At 42.1% G+C, this 23,563-nt stretch overlaps 1 protein-coding gene across 1 annotated transcript in view; it reads left to right on the top strand.

The window, feature by feature from the left end:
* The first annotated feature begins 10,763 nt into the window (after window positions 1-10,763).
* The window catches only part of LOC120840200 (arylsulfatase B-like), an 81,705-nt gene continuing 68,905 nt past the window's right edge, over window positions 10,764-23,563 (top strand). The window contains exons 1-2 of the mRNA XM_040210607.2: window positions 10,764-10,880; window positions 21,238-21,397. Of these exons, the coding sequence (XP_040066541.2) occupies window positions 10,764-10,880; window positions 21,238-21,397 (277 nt within the window). The remainder of the gene's footprint in view (window positions 10,881-21,237; window positions 21,398-23,563) is intronic.

Here is a 23,563-nt window from a genome sequence, read left to right as displayed (position 1 = left end):
AGACGATTTAGGTGTTCTTCCTCAAATACAGAACCGCTTCAGTTTCCCTTGAAGCGACATCAACAGGAAATGCTTAATTTTTGTGTCGTTAACCTTTTGGTGCCGGGTGGGTTCATCTACGTAGAATTCCGTTGACGGGAACGGAAACGGCAACGACGACAGCCGTGTTTAATTTTCGTGTCACGACCTCTTGGCGGCCTCGTTCAAACACCTGCGTCGGCTGCACCCACTTCAACTGAAGCAACGGCAAGGACGAAGTCGCTGGGACAAACGGGCTTTTATGCACACCACGTGGCAAGCGAGGAATAACTGCAAAAAAATGGTGGCGAGTAAACAAAAAATTAAAGGCAACCCCCCCCCCCCCCCCCCCCCCCCCCCCCCACCCTCCTTTTTTTTTTTTTGTTGTTGTTGTAAGCCGGTTCTTAGGGCATATGCCATCCTATCTAGCGGTGGCTTCGGAAAGCGTTTAGAGAGTTTGTTTTATTTTTTTCCCCACTAAAATGAAAAAAAAAAAAACAAAAAAACTAGAACTTTCAGTTTTCGCCAGCTGTAGCGATAGCGTTTAACATGAAGATGAACAGCGTTCAAAGGTACAGGACAAAAGGATCGAACACAAGACAAACACGCGCTGACCCACAACTGAAATATATATATATATATATATATATATATATATATATATATATATTTATTGAATAAAGAGGAACGAGGCAGCGAAATAAAGGAATACAAACGCACATCCCTGCTTGGTCGCTGCAGCAGAGGTATAAGGTGCACCGAGCGCTCCGCATTCTTGGGTAGTCGAACGTGCTGCCGCCCTTATGACGAAAAAGGGGCTCTGTAGCCAGGATGCCGGTAGATACCGGTGCATTTCTGCTCGAAGGGACGTGGCGTGAAGCGTCTCAAGTGTTGTGCGTGAGCGCGCGGGGCACGACAGCGTCTCGTACTACGCGTGCTCAAGCAGGACGCACTTCTACGCATGCGTGGTGCCATAATGCGCCGCCCCATGGCACCAATCCACACCGTGCACCAATCAAAGTGGAAACCCGTTAGGTACCGGTGCCGTAGGGTGACCACCTTCCTGCCGGCGAAATGCGGGACACCTTGACCGGGGGGGGGGGGGGGGGGGGGGGGGGGGCCGGGGGGCCGGGGGGCCGGGCGGGCGGGGCGGGGAGTGAGAGGAGGAATTCACCAATGCGCACACCTCGAAATCCTGTCCTGTCCCAAAGCGTATTATACACCTAAAAATTGTACAAAATTGTACGCGGCAATTAAACTAAGGTAAGTTTCACCCACAGTGATATATTTTTGTTTAATTGTAATGGTAAATATTTTATTAGAAGTTTCAAAGATGAAAATATAAAAATCTACTGCACCAGACCCCAATGCCTCAAAAGGAATTAGGAAATAGTAAATATTTTTCGGCTTACTGTTTCCTGTCGATGCTTACTCTTATACTAAAATGCTGGTACACAAAAATTTAACCTTATGTTGTTGTGTTTTTAACGTTGTGAGTTGCAAGTTTTTTACCTTGTGTGGCCGTCCTCACTAAAAAAAAAAAAAACTTTCCACAACAACCCTTTCGCATGATACAGTATGATGTGCAAATAATTACAATAGTTCATTTTTCAAATTTTGGGGAGCAATTTTCGCTTGCAATACTTTACCATCAAGGGGAGAGGCACAACGGCGCATGCGCGTCAGAACGACGATTGCTCCCCGCAGTGCTTGGCTTGAAAATGACATATCATCGAGATTCACAAGTTTATCAGCGACCTCCGCGCTTCCCCGTTGCCCGTTGTTCGGAAGCGCCATAATTTGCGCAGTAAATGTTACGACAATGTTAAATACGGGACATTTTGAAGATTTGGGCATTTCTTGCGAGACGCCGGACACGAGCCCTCGATGCGGGACAGTCCCGCGAGTTGCGGGACGGGTGGTCACCTTACGGTGCCGCCGGCGTCAACAAGTGGCATGCTATCGATTTTCTGTTCGGCACACCTCCCATTTGCGGCCACCGAAGTTCAAGATCGCTCATCTTCGGCCCGTGTAAATCCGCCGGGTGAAGCGTTGCAGAGGCTGGGCGTCTGCGTGCTGAGAGACACGTTTTTTGCCCGTTCACCGTCATTCGCTGAAGACGTTATTGCAAACCGTACGTACACGGACGTAGTTGCCTTTGAGGACCCGCGGTAAGCTTTGCGAAAGCGCAGCACCACGGGAAAAAGGCACAACTTGTCGAACGCGGGTCTCTCGGTCAGGCTTTCATGATAAACAGACATGCCTTGGCAAGATGTAGCGTTGCGTCGCTGTGCCTTCTCAAGCTAGGATCAAGAATCCATGCCGCTTTAATTGGGAAAACTTCGCGTGTGAAGGCGTATGTTTCTCTGGGGCAGCGCTTTACGTTACTTGGCCGACTGCATTTGTAACTTGTGGCAATCGCGGGCCAGAAACGAGTTTGCTCCCAGCCCTCATCTTCCCCGCAAATGACGTTGCCATGCCGACAATTGTCGCTTTCATTTAGGCTTAGGAATGGCCAGAATCGAAAGACTATCTAAAAAATGCGGCGAGGTCATTGCTCATGCTTTGCGATTTAAGTGAGGTAAGGCAAAGCGAAGACCTCCTGCACGATTCGTTGCTGACTAACGCGCCCGATATTGCAGCTACAACGATATATTACTTCCAAAGCAGTCAGTGTTGGACAAAATACTCGATAAAAGTATTTAAGTTAAGTTACTAAACACCTGCTTCATAAAGTATTTAAAATACTACTTAAGTTACTTTCAATGTAAAGTATCTTGAGTAGAGTACAAATACTTAGAAATGTACTTCAATTACTTCTGAAGTAATTGAAGTATACAGCGGCGCAAATCTGGGTTATTATACAGCTGCGCAAATCTGGGTTACCAGAATGGTTTATTTGCTCGCAACATCACAAAACGGAAAAAAAAGAAGAAAAATTATCGTAAGGCTATTTCATGCAGTCCGACTATAAGGAGCAGAATATTGTCACGAATGGCAAATGATGAGGCGGCGAATAACTGAACAAACTAAAAGTTCAACGGGGCGAACTTGTGCCCAAAACAAAATAGAGAAAGGCTAGCGTCGCAGGCGTCGATGTCGGCAAAACAGCAGGATCGAGGACTGGGGCGAGACTGACTCCGGACCGCCACTCGGAGCACCTTTTGTACCCGCGAGTGTTTCTGGAACATTCGGCGTAGAAAGTTTGGTGCGTAGAGCATTCGTAACTCGATCAGATGACAAGGCTCTCGAACTTACGAGAATGTCAAGTTAAAAAAAATAAATAAAAGAGAAGTCCTCTTTCTGGTATCGAACCCGGAGACTCCGCGCGAGAGCCAAGAGCGGGAACCATTCGGCCACGCGCTCGCTGGGCAACGCGCGTGGCAATATCACTGGTAGATGTTACAAAACATTTCTGGGACAACAAGAAAGAGGTCGCTTTGGAAGGAGATCAGACCGTGGCGCCCCAATCGGTTAACTTTAGAACAAGATGGATGGGGACAAAAGATACAATGGCTCAGCGCTCGGCTGCCTTAACCGAACGCGGCGTCAGCGCTCGGCTGGAGTTCGTGTTCTCCAGAGAGGGGGAGGAGGGGCCCTTTTGTTACCACTCCGGCCTGCATGAAGAATGCAGCATGCTCGGTGCCCAGCTCAGCACAAAAGCCCAAGTGGGTCAAGCTCGCATCCTCTGACGACTGCTTCTGGGAGAGATCCGGCACTTAACGTCACTTAACTAATTGTTGGTATTTTTTCATTACTCTGTGCCAGAGCCTTTTATACTGGGAGAGTTCGGCGGGTGGGAGGGGCTTACGGCCCGCTAGGTCTAGCGGACTCAGCGGGCGCCGCTTCCGCCATGATGTGCCTCCCGGCGAGTGGGTCCCCATTGACATGCGATGTATACGCGTGTAGGTTTTGCCGTTTGCGCTTCTGTTGGCGTAAGGAGAAAGTCGAAAAATCAAGCATTTTGTTACGTTAATCATACATTAATCCTAAACGTACCTCGCACAATCGAGAACTCGGCTTCCAGTCAGCCCTTCTTGGTTTCCCAGATCTTGTGCCTTGCGCGATTTTCTTTTCCTTGCGGGAACCGGTACATCCTGAACCCCTTCTTCGCGTTGTTCGAGCACCCAACGGCACTGCAGCCCCCCATTTCTTTTTCATCTAACGTCTGGCAGAGCGCAGCGCAGAACGATCATTTTCATCGTCGTCTCTCGCTCCATGGACTCTAGCGGGCCGACTGCCGGCTCGAGTCAGTAGGGCAAACGGGTTTTATCAGCCGCCACCAGCCTTACACCAAACAAGGGTGAAGCTTGCAATTTAAGGTTATAATTATAATGCAATTAAATGCAAAGGTGCAATCAAGCTAGACGGCAAGGCACATCATGGCGGATGCGCGCAGATTGCCAGACTGTTTGATCAGTGCTGCCAGACTGGCGGCTGGATCAAAGAACCGCCGAACTCTCCCAGTATAAAAGGCTCTGCTCTGTGCCCCGCGCTCTATTAAGAAAGATGACATGAACATGCCCACAAGGCCTATGGTCATGTGAACAGTCCTTGTGTTTGGTAAACACCGAGGTGTAGGGGTGAGAAACGGGTCAGAGCGCTTCACCAATAGTGACATCGCTGAATATCGCGTCCTGCGGCGCACCTCAGACGCATCGTTTAACTAAAATCCATATTCCCTATATGCGGAGTTCACTATTAACGAACTTCGGACACGGATATGAGTAAAGGGATAACAAAGAGAACCCACATAATAGCCACGGCAGTGGTCGCACCTTCTTCAAGTAGGTTACGTTCAGAAAGGCACTCAACTGGGGGACACTTTGTTGGCGTGTCATCTCGCTCGAAGTTCGTTTGCTGTCCTGTTCTCTGCTTATCAATGTTCGCTTACAGACAGTGTTCGCGACAGCAGTAAGTGCCGGACTGACAACACACACACACACACAAAAAAAAAGAAACCTCGACGTTTTGTCTTAGCCGTGTCAAAAATACAAAAAGCAAAATAAAAAAATGTCTATTTTGTGTGTGCGTGTTCACTTCTCATTTTCTTCTATTTGTTATTTTCTTGACACTCAAATCTGCGTTGTTGTCGTTGGTCGTTTCCTGGTCTGTGTTGCACATCAGGGTGGCATCTTTACTTCCGTAAGACCACAGCTTTTGTTTGAGGATTTTTTGGGGGAAACTCTATAGAAACAAAAGGCGCCTTTGGGAAGGCGAGGGGAGAACCTTTATTGTACGAACTTCGGGCTGAAATATGAGTCACAATCGGCAAAAAAGCGAAGTCTTCACGAGCTCAGTCAAAGTCACCGTAGCTAATTGGAGCTAGCACCAGGATTTGGTTGCTCGAAAGAATGTTCACGTTTGCTCTTGCCACGCCCACGCCACTTCATAACGGAAAACTCGGAAAATGGCGGAATGCCAAAAACATATTTAAGATAATGAGTACAAGATACTCGGAATTGTATTTAAGATAGAGTATAAAATGCTCTCGATCAAAGGTATTTGCAAGATACTAAGATACTTCAAGAAGTATTTAAGATACAGTATCTAAGTCTGTTCCAAAGCAAGCGGCGCGCGCTCACCGGGGCACCGCCATGTTTCCCCGCATCCCTACCGAGCCAGTCACGTGATTTCGAAATCCCTTTCCTAGGTACTGCGGCTAACTTCAGCCGCGGTTAGCGCTTTGAGCAAACGGGCCCAGATCGAAACGGGCAGGGGTGGGGATCGAACCCAGGATTCCTGGGTTCTGCAGCGCGAGCTTTCGCTACACGTGCTCCGAGCTTTTCTTTTTCCTCTAAATTTATCAATGCAGAATGCTGGGCTGGTTGGTATTGCGATGTCAAGGGCATGATTGGGCTTTTAGGCATGACACCCCAGCCACGTGTGACGTCATGTGACACCTTACACTAGCGACTAGGCCAGGCACATACGCTTGCACGGCTTAGAAACGAGCGCGGGTTTATATGAGAAAGCTTTTAGAACGGGGTCCGATATCGCTACCCGTTCCACTCTTAATGGTGACTTAGGCTTAAGACCCTCAAGTGTTTTTATACTTCCGGCTGCCGTTTCAGCCCGGAAGTGTGCGGAAGTGTTTGGACGAGCTGTGGCAGCCAAAGCTGCCGGAGCTACCGGTGAAGTCACGGCATGGCGGTAACCGGCCAATCGAAATATGTGTGATGTCACAACCAACCGCCAAAGGAAAGAGGGCGGGACGGGTGCCAGGTGGTCACTTCTTGCGGTGGCCGTGATCTCGCATTCAAAGACCACGTGCACACGGTTTGTGAGGAGTGCGAGGAGAGTGGACCACCTTCCCTTTGGAGGGGCTGTCCGGCCTCGTCCGTGTCTCCGTGTGCGGCTGAAAGATCAATATATTCAACTTTGGAGCCGGAATGCGGGACCCGGAGAACGTCTCCGTTGTCGTCACCGTTGACGTCCCTTGTCTTTCCCGGATTTCTCCGAGAGACGTTTTGCGGATTGGTTTGGGCCGCCATTTACAGAGGGTTTTCAAATAATGTTTTCGGTGAATGGCGGCGAACGAGCAGAAAATATGTCTTTCCCAACTTCTGCGATGCTTTTCCCGGCATATATGGGCAGGCCAAAGATGGCCGATTCGTAAATTTCGCTGGCTCGATTCGCTGAGAGGGAAAGCGCGATCCAGCAAATTGTCATAGAGATCAGTGATACACATCCCTAAAATTCTTGGACATGAGCGCCTTGCACACTAAATGCGATAAAATAAGAATTTCAACTGAACAACAAATGCCGCAATACCCCCGGGAATATTTTAGACTGCACCCATGAGATCGACAAGTCAGGATAGGTCACGTTTCGATGTTCTTCAAGAGCTAGCAACAAAAATGTTAAAAAAATCTTTTTTTTTTGTTGTTTATTGTTTGTTGCAGTGATTTTTTATTTTTATTTTTTACAGACATCTGGCGTCTGTGTTGGGTCGTCTGTTGCCCCTGGTTTATGTAATAATTTTTAGCGTTTTTGGACATTCGAATTACGCAAGGCCTTGCTGACTCGCAAATAGTATAGTCGTTCGGAAATGCAGGCGACTATCTTTTAATTTTATACACAAATTCATGTTTGAAAAATGTTGTTAGAAGGATTGTTGTTCAAGGACTAGTCAGGTGGAGTTACGTTTACATGGGGAATGCGTGTGGACAACTGCATTCGTATGTAGGTCCTTATGATAATGTTTTTTGACGACCAGGAATGTTGGAAATGATGTCGGAGTTCTTAAAAAGGTATTGTATTATTCATTCATAACTGGTTAAAGGGATACTGAACCGAAATCCTGGTTTCGAAAATTAAGGCCACAGAAGCGTTGAACGGGTTACTACTGACTCGAACACATCACTCGTACATCGGCATCTCAAACTGATGGCCGCATTTTTTGGAAAAGAAAGGCGCTATCAAGCAAGGACAACGACGTCACGATCCTCCTCGAACGGTTAGAATGAGGGGAAGTGGCCTCGCTTCTCTCCTTCTCGCTTCGGTTCATCTGCTCGCTCCAAATCTGTCCGTTTCTAAAAAAAACCAGAAAAAAAAAAGGAAAAAAAGAAACACTTTGTTCCAGAAAACACGCACTGTAGCCAACCGAAAGTGTCAGGAATGTCGAATATCAGATACCGGTCAGCTGCATGCGGGAAAGTAGAGATAGGGAGAACCCGGCGCTGTTTTAATGATAGAGCACGAGAACATGACTTTTGTGTGGGCAACCATGCGGGAGGAATCTTGCTCACCGCCGTAGGTAATGTGACTTTAAGCCTAACTTTGAATCGACATTGTTTAGAGAGAAAAAAAAAGCAAAAGATAAAACCGATAAAGAGGTTATTGAGTTTTATGTAAAAAGACAATTGACAATTGATTTAGGGCACCATCCATTTATTTACTTCAAAAACAAGTGACGTTTTTGAATGCCTATTTGTAGAAGTGGTGATTGGTTGTGATACATGGTGGGCAAAGGGGTGTGCGTATATATGTCTGATAATGACTTCTAATAAAATCAGTTGATATTTAGCGCCTGTCCTGTTGTCCTTGTGTCTTCGTCCTCATTTTGTTCGTTCTTTTCAAACCTTTTAATTAGTATCAGCCAACTAGCCAAAACCCAAGTTTTAATGCAGTAGTAAGAGGCGAGTTTACTGATCTGTGGATGTGGCTTAGAGCGGGCCGTGAGCTCCGCCTAAATTGCGTCTAACGACCTAAATATAACGCGATTTTTTTTTTTAAACTGCGTGTCTCATTTAGGCACATTAGTTTTTTTTCCAGTTCAGCGTGATTTTAATTAAGTCATTACTTTATTATTTTTTCACCGAACTCCTAATCATAAGGTTAAGTGAATTATATCGACGTTTAGGTGTATTTCCTTTTAGGGAGAGAACAGAAACAGAATTACAGCCGTATCTGTCTGTCTGTTTTTGATTCATCTGATCGCACGTCATCATGTGGATGAATGACGTAAAAGCATTTGGGTCGAATCAGTGTACCTCATTGGTAGGACGTCATGGAAGGACGCAGTAAGGTTTCATAAATGGCGAGGAGAACTTGGGCACACCGTAGTCTCACTGCACTCTCCTCATGATGCCGAAAGAGAGGAGGAAGCTCTCCACGTGCGTCGGTTAAACTGATAAAAATAGAAACGTCAGTAGACAAAATACACCTGCCATTCTCCGAGCACTTTTTCGACAGGTAAGGCGAATCCGACGAAACTTTTTTTACTTGAAAACGTTCGTTATCAATGGGCAATATGTCCATTGATAATCATAAAGCATAAAGGACCAGTCGTAACAAACCAGCTATATAAAAAAAAGAAACATTTTGTTTATTTTTTTTTCTCGCCTTTGCTGAACCCTGCCATGAAGGAAAAAAAAAAAACGCTAGTGTGCGGTTTGTTCCTCAAGAATGGCAATGATTCCTTCATAACTGTATATAGGAAGTTTGAAAATTGATTCGTGGTCCATAATTAGGAAGCCAGCGATATTGGCAAACCTCGACCGTCTATTTGAGGGCAGCCAATCCCGAAGCACTGTACGTCCCAACGAAGTACACTCTAAGAAATCTGGACCGTCTGCTTTTCCGCAGAGCGGTTGGGAAAGCCAATCGCTGCTGTACATAAAGGGTAGCTTGGTGAATGATGAGGCTAAAAATACGTTTAAACCTAAAAAAAAAGATGTTTTCGTTGGATCATAAAGCACGGTGAAAGCGTCACGTTCCGTGCCACGCAGCACAGAAGTTTAGGTCTAATCATAGTATCAGCTCCGTCATATTCGCAAAGCTTCCTTTGTAGTTTAAAGTGATTGGCCCTTCCGAGTGCTTTTGTGAAAAGCCGACACTCCAGATTTTTTTAAAATGTAGATATTTCAGCGGTACCACCCAGGTCGACGGGCTAGCGATTGTGCCAGGGTTAAGGAGTATCGCGATACAAATGTATCGCGATAGTATCATAGCGATACTTTCGAGTATCTGTAACGCTGTGTCGAGATACAGTTGAAAAATGTATTCGTATTTCGATAGTGAAATACATTTACAGTGTATCACTTGCATCGCGATACTTTGTCAGACTTAGGTGTCTCGTTCCGTTTTTTACCTTTTTTACGATGAATTTAAAAGACAGAAATATCTGCTTGGTGCAAGGTGCTTGAGAATATATAACATGAACCTGACCTTTGATCCCTCACAGTCACCAACGTTAAAATAACAAGAGACCTGTGTTTTAAAAAAGGTTACTTGCAAGAATAACAGAATAAGCTCTTCCAACAAAGCCCTGCACTCTTTCCAATTCAGCAGAGCAAACGCTGTAAATGAAGCAATGGTGAGGGTGCAGGCTAGCTGGTGTAAACTGAGCATAGTTGTAACCCGAGAGTGGGGATACGGACAAGGGACAAAACACAGAACGACAGGGACGAAGTCTCAAAAGTCTCACAGAACGACAGACTTCGTCCCTGTCGTTCTGTGTTTTGTCCCTTGTCCGTATCCCCAGTCTCGGGTTACAACTATGCTGTAAATGAGTTGAGTGGAGAAAAGGCTTTGTTGTCCAATGTCCCTAGAGTATGGACGACTCAGAAGCATATAAGACGACAGCTTGAGGGGCGCCCTCTCGCCGATACAGGGTTCCTTTCGTGGAACCCTGTAGACGCCTTTCGTCAAGCATGGTACGCAGTCTGTACCGTTCAGAAACTACGTGGTTCACCGGGGTGACATAAGATTTAGCGGTATTTTTGATAAATAAAAAGTTCGAGATAAGGGTAAGTGCATAAAATGACAGAAAAGAAGGAGCGCAAGCCTAAATTACCATTTGCATTCACCATACCCTCTCCACGTGATACCGTTCGGGAACATATATATATCTATAAGTATCTGCATCTATATTCCGGAATACGTTTTCGCTGTTTTTGCGGAAGTATCTCACGGATATCCCGTTGCATGAAAGACAAATGTATCTCAGCATCTGCGTTTTGTGCCTAAAAATAAATTCATCTCAGTATTTGTAATCCCGACTGCTTTTTGGAGTATCTGTGTTCAGCCTTGGGTTATGCTTAATGTTTGAGTTTCTAATCATACAGAAGCGTAATACTAGAGATACGTTGCGAGTTGGGGTCGTTTGCATTCGTTGATCGTAATGTAGAAACGCAAAAAACACTAACGGAGCAGACGAGATACGCAAACAGTGTCAAACATTGCGCACACACAAGATATGTGCTGAAATACACACCGATCACTTGCTCTTGCCTCCAGTGATGGGTACCCAAGCATATGGAGCAGCGTTGCTGATTTTAGCGACAGCGCTGCCGCTTTCATCGCAGGCTGCCAAAGTGAAGTCTCCACATATCGTGATGATTCTAGGAGACGACCTGGTATGCATACAACCCTTCGTCATTTTTTCTACCAAAGAGCGGGTGCCATAATTCATATCCGGGTCATGTGGCAACATGCGGCGCATGTAAATTGCCGCCGTTCTTATAAGGCTCTACCTATATTGCTGACGCTATCTTGAAAACTTATGTACTGGAATTCAGTAGTAGACTAGCATGTAAAACTATCCCCATACTTCATTTCACTTTCACGTGAGAATATCATTTATGAAAGTTCTAACTGGTGAAACAAATACAATTACATCTCATAATACCAGATTATATTTTAGTCTTACTTTTTCCGTCCTTGAAGTTTATGGTGAGGGCTATTCTAGCTCCCGAGCATTTTTTTTTATTTGTTTCGCGGGAAGTTTTGTGTGGGGGGCAGAGATAAAGGCTTGGTGCCTGACAGGGCCTCTGCCCCCCCCCCCCCCCCCCCCCCCCGTACAGTTCAGCAGTGCAGTACAAAAACACAGTGGAAAATACATCAGAGAAACAAAATGCGCCAATTGCCAAACCGATCTGTTAGTAGTAAATAGACCGAAGCATTTGTGCAACATTCTAAAAATATACAAACAAAATTAGAGTTTCATATACCATGAGAAATAAAATAAAAACAAAAATAAATAAAAAGACACTGATCATCGAAAACGACCAGGAACAAAGACAGGCTTCCGTTGTAGACTGCAAAAAATACAAGTATACAATACATCACATTAAAATTTGCCACCACACAGTGGTATTAATAAAAAATCAATAAAAGGTTTTTTTCTCACACTTAAACATCAAGAAACAAGGAATGAAAATATGCACAAAAATCAAAGACATATTTATAACACTCATGAAGTTTACGGCACTAACAAAGATGAAAAAGCAATTTCACTTGCCACGAGCATCCTTCCACAAGCAGATTTAAAGCTATTAAAAGGTTGATGTAAATCTAGGGGCATATCTTTTCTATTCAGAGTTTTATTTATCTGGAAATTTAGCCTTTGTCGGCCATAGTTTGTTCTTATTGCCGGCATCTTATTGGGTTTCGAATATTGTACGTGCTCAGATTGTATGTTGGTGTAGTGTGGAGCTTGCTTCTGTGTATCAATTGTAATAATTTAAAATAAAATACTTGATCTGCTTTTAGCATATTGTATTTATCAAAAAGTGGTTGCGTGCTTAAATTTCTTCTGTCTCCTTTATAATTTTCATACATACGCAAGATTTTTTTCTGCAAGATAATTATAGTTTGTTGTAATAAGTTTCTGTCGTAGTTCCCCACACCAAGATGCCACATCTCATTTTTGAGTAAAATAGAGAGTTGTATGATGTTTGTTTAAGCCAGGTCGGTAGTAAACTGTGCACTTTGTATATGCTACCAGTAACTCGGGACAGTTCAGCCTTGAGCATATTAACATGAGTTGACCAAGAGAGGTCCTCAGTAAACCACACCCCAAAATATTTGATCTGTAGCTTGCTCCAGCAACGTACCTTCAAATGTTATGTTGATAATACTGTGATCGCGTTTGTTTATCGGCTTAAAAATAACATATATTGTTTTACTGGTATTTAGACCTAAGCGATTTGTTTCTAACCATTTTGAGAGTTTTAAAAGATAATCATTGGCTAATTTTTCTACGATCTGTTTTGTCTCACCAGCAAAACATACATTTGTGTCGTCTGCGTACATTATTAACTGAGGGGAGCCAGGTATTTCCGTTATATCGTTTATATGGACAAGGAATAGCAGAGGCCCTAGAATAGAGCCTTGGGGAACGCCATGTTTTATTTTCATTTTGCTCGATGACCCATTATTTAAGCATACATATTGGTAGCGTTCATTTAGATAGCTTTTAATTAATTTTAGCGCTATTCCTCGTATACCATACATATTAAGTTTTTGAGGTAAAATATCGTGTTGCACAGTGTCGAACGCCTTTTTTAAATCCAAAAACAATCTCAGTGTGACCAATCTGTTTTCAATGTTTTCCGCACCTTTATCTTTTATGTCGATTGGCGCTGATTCTGCAGACTTTTCCTTCTGGAAACCATACTGAGCAGGAGTTATCATATGATATTTAAAAAAAAAACTGTTATCCTGTCGTTGATTACACGCTCGAAAATCTTGGAGAAAACCGGGAGTACTGAAATGGGCCTATAATTATTAATTGAGGTCTACCCGCCACCCTTGTAGACAGGAGTTACTTTCGCGATTTTTAATTCATCAGGAAAATTACCGCATTCAAGCATCATATTTATTATGTGGGATAATATAGGACCTATTATGTTCGCGGTGTAATTAATTGGTAGCACTTTTATTTCATCGTCCCCAGCTGCAACATCATATTTTAGACTACCTATTATCTTATCAATCTCAGTTGATGTCTTTGGAAAGAGCATGATAGATTCCATTTGATTCCCTGCCAGCATGTAGTAATCTGAGCTTGCATATATTCCCGCGCACGTGCCTGTGCTAGTAAAGGGCCGATTCATTTCGTCAACAAGTTCTGTACCGACAACAGTCTTGTTATTTATCAACATTTCCTTCACGCTGCTGCGTGTTTGCTTCCTGCTCGTTAGATAGTTAATCGTCTCCCACACTTTCTTGTGGTCATTGTGAATATGCAGAAATTTATTTTGATAATATTCACACTTTGCTTCTTTGAGGTCGGAGTTCAATTTGTTTCTAAACTTTTTGAAGTCGTTTAATAGAGCGGGATCACGATTTTTTATAAAAGCATGATACATGCAGTTTTTTTTCGTATTCTTTTATACAGTTTGCCAGTTATCCACGGTTTTCTAATTTTTCTAGGCCCTTGCTTACTATCCCGGAGAGGAATAGCAGCATCATAACAGTGTTTAAATTTCGTCAAGAAGCTTTTATACGCAACTGTAGGATTGCATTCTCTAAAGACGTCGACCCAACTTTCCCGCTCTATTAGGTAGCCAAAAAGTACTAAGCGTTTCTTCGTTTATTATGCGGTACCAAAACTTTTCCATACAACGATTTTCATCATTGACAATGGCGTTCTTGAGTTACGCCATTGAAGAAGGAATTCGCATTCACTTGATCCTTTATTTCAGACCTGAGACAAATGAATTTCTATAGACTGCTACAGGTTAAGAAATTAAGAGATTATGCGGCACCAAACGTTTCCATACAACGAGTTTCATCATTGACAATGGCGTTCTTGCGTTACGCCACTGAAGAAGGAACTCGCATTCACTTGATCCTTTATTTCAGACCTGAGACAAATGAATTTCTATAGACTGCTACAGGTTAAGAAATTAAGAGATTATGCGGCACCAAACGTGTCCATACAACGATTTTCATAATTGACAATGGCGTTCTTGCGTTACGCTATTGAAGGTATTCGCATTCACCTGATCCTTTATTTCAGGCCTGAGACAAATGAATTTCTATAGACTGCTACAGGTTAAGAAATTAAGAGGTTATGCGGCACCAAACTTTTCCATACAACGATTTTCATCATTGACAATGGCGTTCTTGCGTTACGCCATTGAAGAAGGAATTCGCATTCACTTGATCCTTTATTTCAGACCTGAGACAAATGGATTTCTATAGACTGCTACAGGTTAAGAAATTAAGAGATTATGCGGCACCAAACTTTTCCATACAACGATTTTCATTATTGACAATGGCGTTCTTGCGTTACGCCATTGAAGAAGGAATTCGCATTCACGTGATCCTTTATTTCAGACCTGAGACAAATGAATTTCTATAGACTGCTACAGGTTAAGAAATTAAGAGATTATGCGGCACCAAACTTTTCCATACAACGATTTTCATCATTGACAATGGCGTTCTTGCGTTACGCCATTGAAGAAGGAATTCGCATTCACTTGATCCTTTATTTCAGACCTGAGACAAATGAATTTCTATAGACTGGTACAGGTTAAGAAATTAAGAGATTATGCGGTACCAAACTTTTCCATACAACGATTTTCACCATTGACAATGGCGTTCTTGCGTTACGCCATTGAAGAAGGAATTCGCATTCACTTGATCCTTTATTTCAGACCTGAGACAAATGAATTTCTGTAGACTGCTACAGGTTAAGAAATTAAGAGATTATGCGGCACCAAACTTTTCCATACAATGATTTTCATCATTGACAATGGCGTTCTTGCGTTACGCCAATGAAGAAGGAATTCGCATTCACGTGATCCTTTATTTCAGACCTGAGACAAATGAATTTCTATAGACTGCTACAGGTTAAGAAATTAAGAGATTATGCGGTACCAAACTTTTCCATACAACGATTTTCATCATTGACAATGGCGTTCTTGCGTTACGCCATTGAAGAAGGAATTCGCATTCACGTGATCCTTTATTTCAGACCTGAGACAAATGCATTTCTATAGACTGCTACAGGTTAAGAAATTAAGAGATTATGCGGTACCAAACTTTTCCATACAACGATTTTCATCATTGACAATGGCGTTCTTGCGTTACGCCATTGAAGAAGGAATTCGCATTCACGTGATCCTTTATTTCAGACCTGAGACAAATGAATTTCTATAGACTGCTACAGGTTAAGAAATTAAGAGATTATGCGGTACCAAACTTTTCCATACAACGATTTTCATCATTCACAATGGCGTTCTTGCGTTACGCCAATGAAGAAGGAATTCGCATTCACGTGGTCCTTTATTTCAGACCTGAGACAAATGAATTTCTATAGACTGCTACAGGTTAAGAAATTAAGAGATAATGCGGTACCAAACTTTTCCATACAACGATTTTCATCATTGACAATGGCGTTCTTGCGTTACGCCATTGAAGAAGGAATTCGCATTCACGTGATCCTTTATTTCAGACCTGAGAGAAATGCATTTCTATAGACTGCTACATGTTAAGAAATTAAGAGATTATGCGGTACCAAACTTTTCCATACAACGATTTTCATCATTGACAATGGCGTTCTTGCGTTACGCCATTGAAGAAGGAATTCGCATTCACGTGATCCTTTATTTCAGACCTGAGACAAATGAATTTCTATAGACTGCTACAGGTTAAGAAATTAAGAGATTATGCGGTACCAAACTTTTCCATACAACGATTTTTATCATTGACAATGGCGTTCTTGCGTTACGCCATTGAAGATGGAATTCGCATTCACTTGGTCCTTTATTTCAGACCTGAGACAAATGAATTTCTATAGACTGCTACAGGTTAAGAAATTAAGAGATTATGCGGCACCAAACTTTTCCATACAACGATTTTCATAATTGACAATGGCGTTTTTGCGTTACGCCAATGAAGAAGGAATTCGCATTCACGTGATCCTTTATTTCAGACCTGAGACAAATGAATTCCTATAGACTGCTACAGGTTAAGAAATTAAGAGATTATGCGGTACCAAACTTTTCCATACAACGATTTTCATCATTGACAATGGCGTTCTTGCGTTACGCCATTGAAGAAGGAATTCACATTCACGTGATCCTTTATTTCACACCTGAGACAAATGAATTTCTATAGACTGCTACAGGTTAAGAAATTAAGACATTATGCGGTACCAAACTTTTCCATACAACGATTTTCATCATTGACAATGGCGTTCTTGCGTTACGCCATTGAAGAAGGAATTCGCATTCACTTGATCCTTTATTTCAGACCTGAGACAAATGAATTTCTATAGACTGCTACAGGTTAAGAAATTAAGAGATTATGCGGCACCAAACTTTTCCATACAACGATTTTCATCATTGACAATGGCGTTCTTGCGTTACGCCATTGAAGAAGGAATTCGCATTCACTTGATCCTTTATTTCAGACCTGAGACAAATGAATTTCTATAGACTGCTACAGGTTAAGAAATTAAGAGATAATGCGGTACCAAACTTTTCCATACAACGATTTTCATCATTGACAATGGCGTTCTTGCGTTACGCCATTGAAGAAGGAATTCGCATTCACTTGATCCTTTATTTCAGACCTGAGACAAATGAATTTCTATAGACTGCTACAGGTTTAGAAATTAAGAGATTATGCGGCACCAAACTTTTCCATACCACGATTTTCATCATTGACAATGGCGTTCTTGCGTTACGCCAATGAAGAAGGAATTCGCATTCACGTGATCCTTTATTTCAGACCTGAGACAAATGAAATTCTATAGACTGCTACAGGTTAAGAAATTAAGAGATTATGCGGTACCAAACTTTTCCATACAACGATTTTCATCATTGACAATGGCGTTCTTGCGTTACGCCATTGAAGAAGGAATTCGCATTCACGTGATCCTTTATCTCAGACCTGAGACAAATGAATTTCTATAGACTGCTACAGGTTAAGAAATTAAGAGATTATGCGGCACCAAACTTTTCCATACAACGATTTTCATCATTGACAATGGCGTTCTTGCGTTACGCCAATGAAGAAGGAATTCGCATTCACGTGATCCTTTATTTCAGACCTGAGACAAATGAATTTCTATAGACTGCTACAGGTTAAGAAATTAAGAGATTATGCGGTACCAAACTTTTCCATACAACGATTTTCATCATTGACAATGGCGTTCTTGCGTTACGCCATTGAAGAAGGAATTCGCATTCACTTGATCCTTTATTTCAGACCTGAGACAAATGAATTTCTATAGACTGCTACAGGTTAAGAAATTAAGAGATTATGCGGCACCAAACTTTTCCATACAACGATTTTCATCATTGACAATGGCGTTCTTGCGTTACGCCATTGAAGAAGGAATTCGCATTCACTTGATCCTTTATTTCAGACCTGAGACAAATGAATTTCTATAGACTGCTACAGGTTAAGAAATTAAGAGATTATGCGGTACCAAACTTTTCCATACAACGATTTTCATCATTGACAATGGCGTTCTAGCGTTACGCCATTGAAGAAGGCATTCGCATTCACTTGATCCTTTATTTCAGACCTGAGACAAATGAATTTCTATAGACTGCTACAGGTTAAGAAATTAAGAGATTATGCGGTACCAAACTTTTCCATACAACGATTTTCATAATTGACAATGGCGCTCTTGCGTTACGGCAATGAAGAAGGAATTCGCATTCACTTGATCCTTTATTTCAGACCTGAGACAAATGAATTTCTATAGACTGGTACAGGTTAAGAAATTAAGAGATTATGCGGTACCAAACTTTTCCATACAACAATTTTCACCATTGACAATGGCGTTCTTGCGTTACGCCATTGAAGAAGGAATTCGCATTCACTTGATCCTTTATTTCAGACCTGAGACAAATGAATTTCTGTAGACTGCTACAGGTTAAGAAATTAAGAGATTATGCGGCACCAAACTTTTCCATACAATGATTTTCATCATTGACAATGGCGTTCTTGCGTTACGCCAATGAAGAAGGAATTCGCATTCACGTGATCCTTTATTTCAGACCTGAGACAAATGAATTTCTATAGACTGCTACAGGTTAAGAAATTAAGAGATTATGCGGCACTAAACTTTTCCATACAATGATTTTCATCATTGACAATGGCGTTCTTGCGTTACGCCATTGAAGAAGGAAATCGCATTCACGTGATCCTTTATTTCAGACCTGAGACAAATGAATTTCTATAGACTGCTACAGGTTAAGAAATTAAGAGATTATGCGGCACCAAACTTTTCCATACAATGATTTTCATCATTGACAATGGCGTTCTTGCGTTACGCCATTGAAGAAGGAATTCGCATTCACGTGATCCTTTATTTCAGACCTGAGACAAATGAATTTCTATAGACTGCTACAGGTTAAGAAATTAAGAGATTATGCGGTACCAAACTTTTCCATACAACGACTTTCATCATTGACAATGGCGTTCTTGCGTTACGCCATTGAAGAAGGAATTCGCATTCACTTGATCCTTTATTTCATACCTGAGACAAATGAATTTCTATAGACTGCTACAGGTTAAGAAATTAAGAGATTATGCGGTACCAAACTTTTCCATACAACGATTTTCATCATTGACAATGGCGTTCTTGCGTTACGCCATTGAAGAAGGAATTCGCATTCACGTGATCCTTTATTTCAGACCTGAGACAAATGAATTTCTATAGACTGCTACAGGTTAAAAAATTAAGAGATTATTCGGTACCAAACTTTTCCATACAACGATTTTCATCATTGACAATGGCGTTCTTGCGTTACGCCATTGAAGAAGGAATTCGCATTCACGTGATCCTTTATTTCAGACCTGAGACAAATGAATTTTTATAGACTGCTACAGGTTAAGAAATTAAGAGATTATGCGGTACCAAACTTTTCCATACAACGATTTTCATCATTCACAATGGCGTTCTTGCGTTACGCCAATGAAGAAGGAATTCGCATTCACGTGATCCTTTATTTCAGACCTGAGACAAATGAATTTCTATAGACTGCTACAGGTGAAGAAATTAAGAGATTATGCGGTACCAAACTTTTCCATACAACGATTTTCATCATTGACAATGGCGTTCTTGCGTTACGCCATTGAAGATGGAATTCGCATTCACTTGGTCCTTTATTTCAGACCTGAGACAAATGAATTTCTATAGACTGCTACAGGTTAAGAAATTAAGAGATTATGCGGCACCAAACTTTTCCATACAACGATTTTCATCATTGACAATGGCGTTCTTGTGTTACGCCAATGAAGAAGGAATTCGCATTCACGTGATCCTTTATTTCAGACCTGAGACAAATGAATTCCTATAGACTGCTACAGGTTAAGAAATTAAGAGATTATGCGGTACCAAACTTTTCCATACAACGATTTTCATCATTGACAATGGCGTTCTTGCGTTACGCCATTGAAGAAGGAATTCACATTCACGTGATCATTTATTTCAGATCTGAGACAAATGAATTTCTATAGACTGCTACAGGTTAAGAAATTAAGAGATTATGCGGTACCAAACTTTTCCATACAACGATTTTCATCATTGACAATGGCGTTCTTGCGTTACGCCATTGAAGAAGGAATTCGCATTCACTTGATCCTTTATTTCAGACCTGAGACAAATGAATTTCTATAGACTGCTACAGGTTAAGAAATTAAGAGATTATGCGGCACCAAACTTTTCCATACAACGATTTTCATCATTGACAATGGCGTTCTTGCGTTACGCCATTGAAGAAGGAATTCGCATTCACTTGATCATTTATTTCAGACCTGAGACAAATGAATTTCTATAGACTGCTACAGGTTAAGAAATTAAGAGATAATGCGGTACCAAACTTTTCCATACAACGATTTTCATCATTGACAATGGCGGTCTTGCGTTACGCCAATGAAGAAGGCATTCGCATTCACGTGATCCTTTATTTCAGACCTGAGACAAATGAATTTCTATAGACTGCTACAGGTTAAGAAATTAAGAGATTATGCGGTACCAAACTTTTCCATACAACGATTTTCATCATTGACAATGGTGTTCTTGCGTTACGCCATTGAAGAAGGAATTCGCATTCACGTGATCCTTTATCTCAGACCTGAGACAAATGAATTTCTATAGACTGCTACAGGTTAAGAAATTAAGAGATTATGCGGCACCAACCTTTTCCATACAACGATTTTCATCATTGACAATGGCGTTCTTGCGTTACGCCAATGAAGAAGGAATTCGCATTCACGTGATCCTTTATTTCAGACCTGAGACAAATGAATTTCTATAGACTGCTACAGGTTAAGAAATTAAGAGATTATGCGGCACCAAACGTTTCCATACAACGATTTTCATCATTGACAATGGTGTTCTTGCGTTACGCCAATGAAGAAGGAATTCGCATTCACGTGATCCTTTATTTCAGACCTGAGACAAATGAATTTCTATAGACTGGTACAGGTTAAGAAATTAAGAGATTATGCGGTACCAAACTTTTCCATACAACGATTTTCATCATTGACAATGGCGTTCTTGCGTTACGGCAATGAAGAAGGAATTCGCATTCACTTGATCCTTTATTTCAGACCTGAGACAAATGAATTTCTATAGACTGCTACAGGTTAAGAAATTAAGAGATTATGCGGTACCAAACTTTTCCATACAACGATTTTCATCATTGACAATGGCGTTCTTGCGTTACGCCATTCAAGAAGGAATTCGCATTCACCTGATCCTTTATTTCAGACCTGAGACAAAGGAATTTCTATAGACTGCTACAGGTTAAGAAAAGAAGGACGAGCTTCTTCCTTAAAGCCCTCCATTATTTCCACTTTGGCAGGGCAAACGCCTGGAGAGGAGGAGGTTTTGAGGAGGAAGCCAGTAGTCATAGCTAGCGTGGAACTTTTTGGGAGAGGCTTGTCCTGCTTTTCTTAACCTGCAACAGTCGAATGTTGGTTGATACTTGCTATGAATTAAGACACAACTACACGCAGGGCTGGAACGACGTGAGCTTCCACGGATCGTCGCAGATCCCCACGCCCAATCTGGACGCCCTGGCGGCAGACGGAGTCATCTTGAACAGCTACTACGCTCAGCATCTGTGCACCCCCTCCAGGGCTGCGCTGCTCACCGGACTCTACCCAATACGAACCGGTAAGCCTCTGAAAATCACCTGGCAGTGCATCAGTCAACCGATTTGTGACGTCACGCTAGGGCGATGGCGCTGACGGTGGAACAGCAAGGGAAAGACGCTATCCATATGCTTCGCTATTTCGGAAACTGTATTTTTCCACGCGTGTGAACAGTGATTAAGAAAATAAATTAAATATGTCTGGTCCGCCTCTACAGGGCTTTTTGAAAAGGAACGATAAAATTTTAAACTTCATTTGGTGCCAGGGGTCTCCAAGCCACAATCCGCGATCCGTTCTGAGCAGGCCAGGCGCCAAAATTGTCGCGCGTAAAGAAACGACGCCACGACGCGCAAAATAAGAAACCAGAATGAACGAAATAGAACTACAACGTTATGCGGGTTCTCTCGTCATACGTATTGCACATTGCCATTACGAGTATCACAATCCTTAGTCCCCTGTTTAATGTCCGCGTAACTACGTTATAATTAATTTAAATCATATTGTATATCGTACTAAAATAGTGTCCTGTGGGTCGTAAGTCTGGCATGTTGTCGTCATCAGTACCATTCTCATTTTTATTTTGTTCTGTGTGAATATCTCAGAGTTCCCATGCGTTTCAATTTATGCCGGGTGAGTTTTTCCTCTTAACAATAATTATGGTTTGCCATATTTCTTCGAATGTTGACCTTTAAAATAAAGTGTGTGTTTGCCCACCTCTGAACACTTTTTAAAATGTTTAGTACAATTTAAATTCTGCGTTTGAATACTTATCTAGATGAATTTTTTTAATAATAATATTTACTTTTTTCCTGTCCTTGAGAATGCGGTAGGGTAAACAAGCTATAAATAGCCAGGAACACACTCCGCACATCACCAGATGGAGGAAAGTTCGAAGTCACGGTAGTACTCGCGTTTGACAAGAGATGGACGACAGTTTTTGAGTTTGTCGAGTAATGCATGGTGCTCGTTTTGAGTACGAGACAAACACCCTTCTTTAATGTGCCAATATATCTACATTATTACACACACCACAGCGCACTATAGCAAGCAACACTCACACCTTACACACGAAAAATAAAGCAAAGTTCAAACAAACCGCGCTGACTGACAACTCTTTTTATATAACTTTGTCTTCTTCAACCTCTAGCACCACCGAATTTCCCAAATCACGCGCACCGATCTCCTAGATGCCTAAAAATGTTTTCTCTTTTTCTGTCAGGTGTAAAGTTAATTGTAGGAACAGAAACCAATTAACTCGAGAAATTATCGAAGCAGAACATATCGCCAGGAACTATAACAACTGTATAAGTACACCATCTTTACACCTGACAGAAAAAGAGAAAACATTTTTAGGCATCTAGGAGATCGGTGCGCGTGATTTGGGAAATTCGGTGGTGCTAGAGGTTGAAGAAGACAAAGTTATATAAAAAATGTTGTCAGTCAGCGCGGTTTGTTTGAATTTTGCTTTATTTTTCGTGTGTAAGGTGTGAGTGTTGCTTGCTATAGTGCGCTGTGGTGTGTGTAATCATGTGCAACCAACTCGCCCAAGCTGCCACGTTAACAATATCTACATTGCAAGCCGCATCCCCACAAGACGACTGTTGTCGCCATTTTTCCCGTCAACAATAAACAGCGCCTCCGTGCGGCATATTGAACGAAACTTCTATGCGAAGCGCGAAATTTCGTCTGCCTCTAGCGCAGGGGTTACGGGGACGTCAGAACGCCGAGCTCTGATTGGCGCGATCGGAAAGATAGAGGGTAGACCTCGACGCTAGCAGCTTCGAAGCATACCCACTGTCCCTCCAACCGAGACAATAAGAGATCGTCTTGCTGACGTCCCCGCAACCCCTGCGCTAGAGGCAGACGAAATTTCGCTCGGTAGAGGGAGACATCGAAAAACTTGGAACCTTCCTCTTTCCAGCGATGCGCGAAACCTGTCTTTTCTTTTAACAATTTTTTTTAAATAAAAGTTTAAAATTTGCTTTTTTTTAATAGCCCCGTATAATACAGCAAGTATAGTCAGTGTCAACATAAGAGACGCAGGGGCAGTCAAGGTCCCTAGCATCTTATATTACCTTTCTGCAGCCAATAAAAAGGTTGCGTTAATCAGCCGCTATAAACGCCAAATAACCAATCACGAAGTTAGAAACGAGGATATATATTAATTAGGCCTCTCCCTACGTCTCTT

Source organism: Ixodes scapularis, unplaced genomic scaffold, assembly GCF_016920785.2.
Source record: "Ixodes scapularis isolate PalLabHiFi unplaced genomic scaffold, ASM1692078v2 PGA_scaffold1__304_contigs__length_218370807, whole genome shotgun sequence".
Lineage (NCBI taxonomy): Eukaryota > Metazoa > Arthropoda > Arachnida > Ixodida > Ixodidae > Ixodes > Ixodes scapularis.
This window is presented reverse-complemented; position numbering and strand designations above follow the sequence as displayed.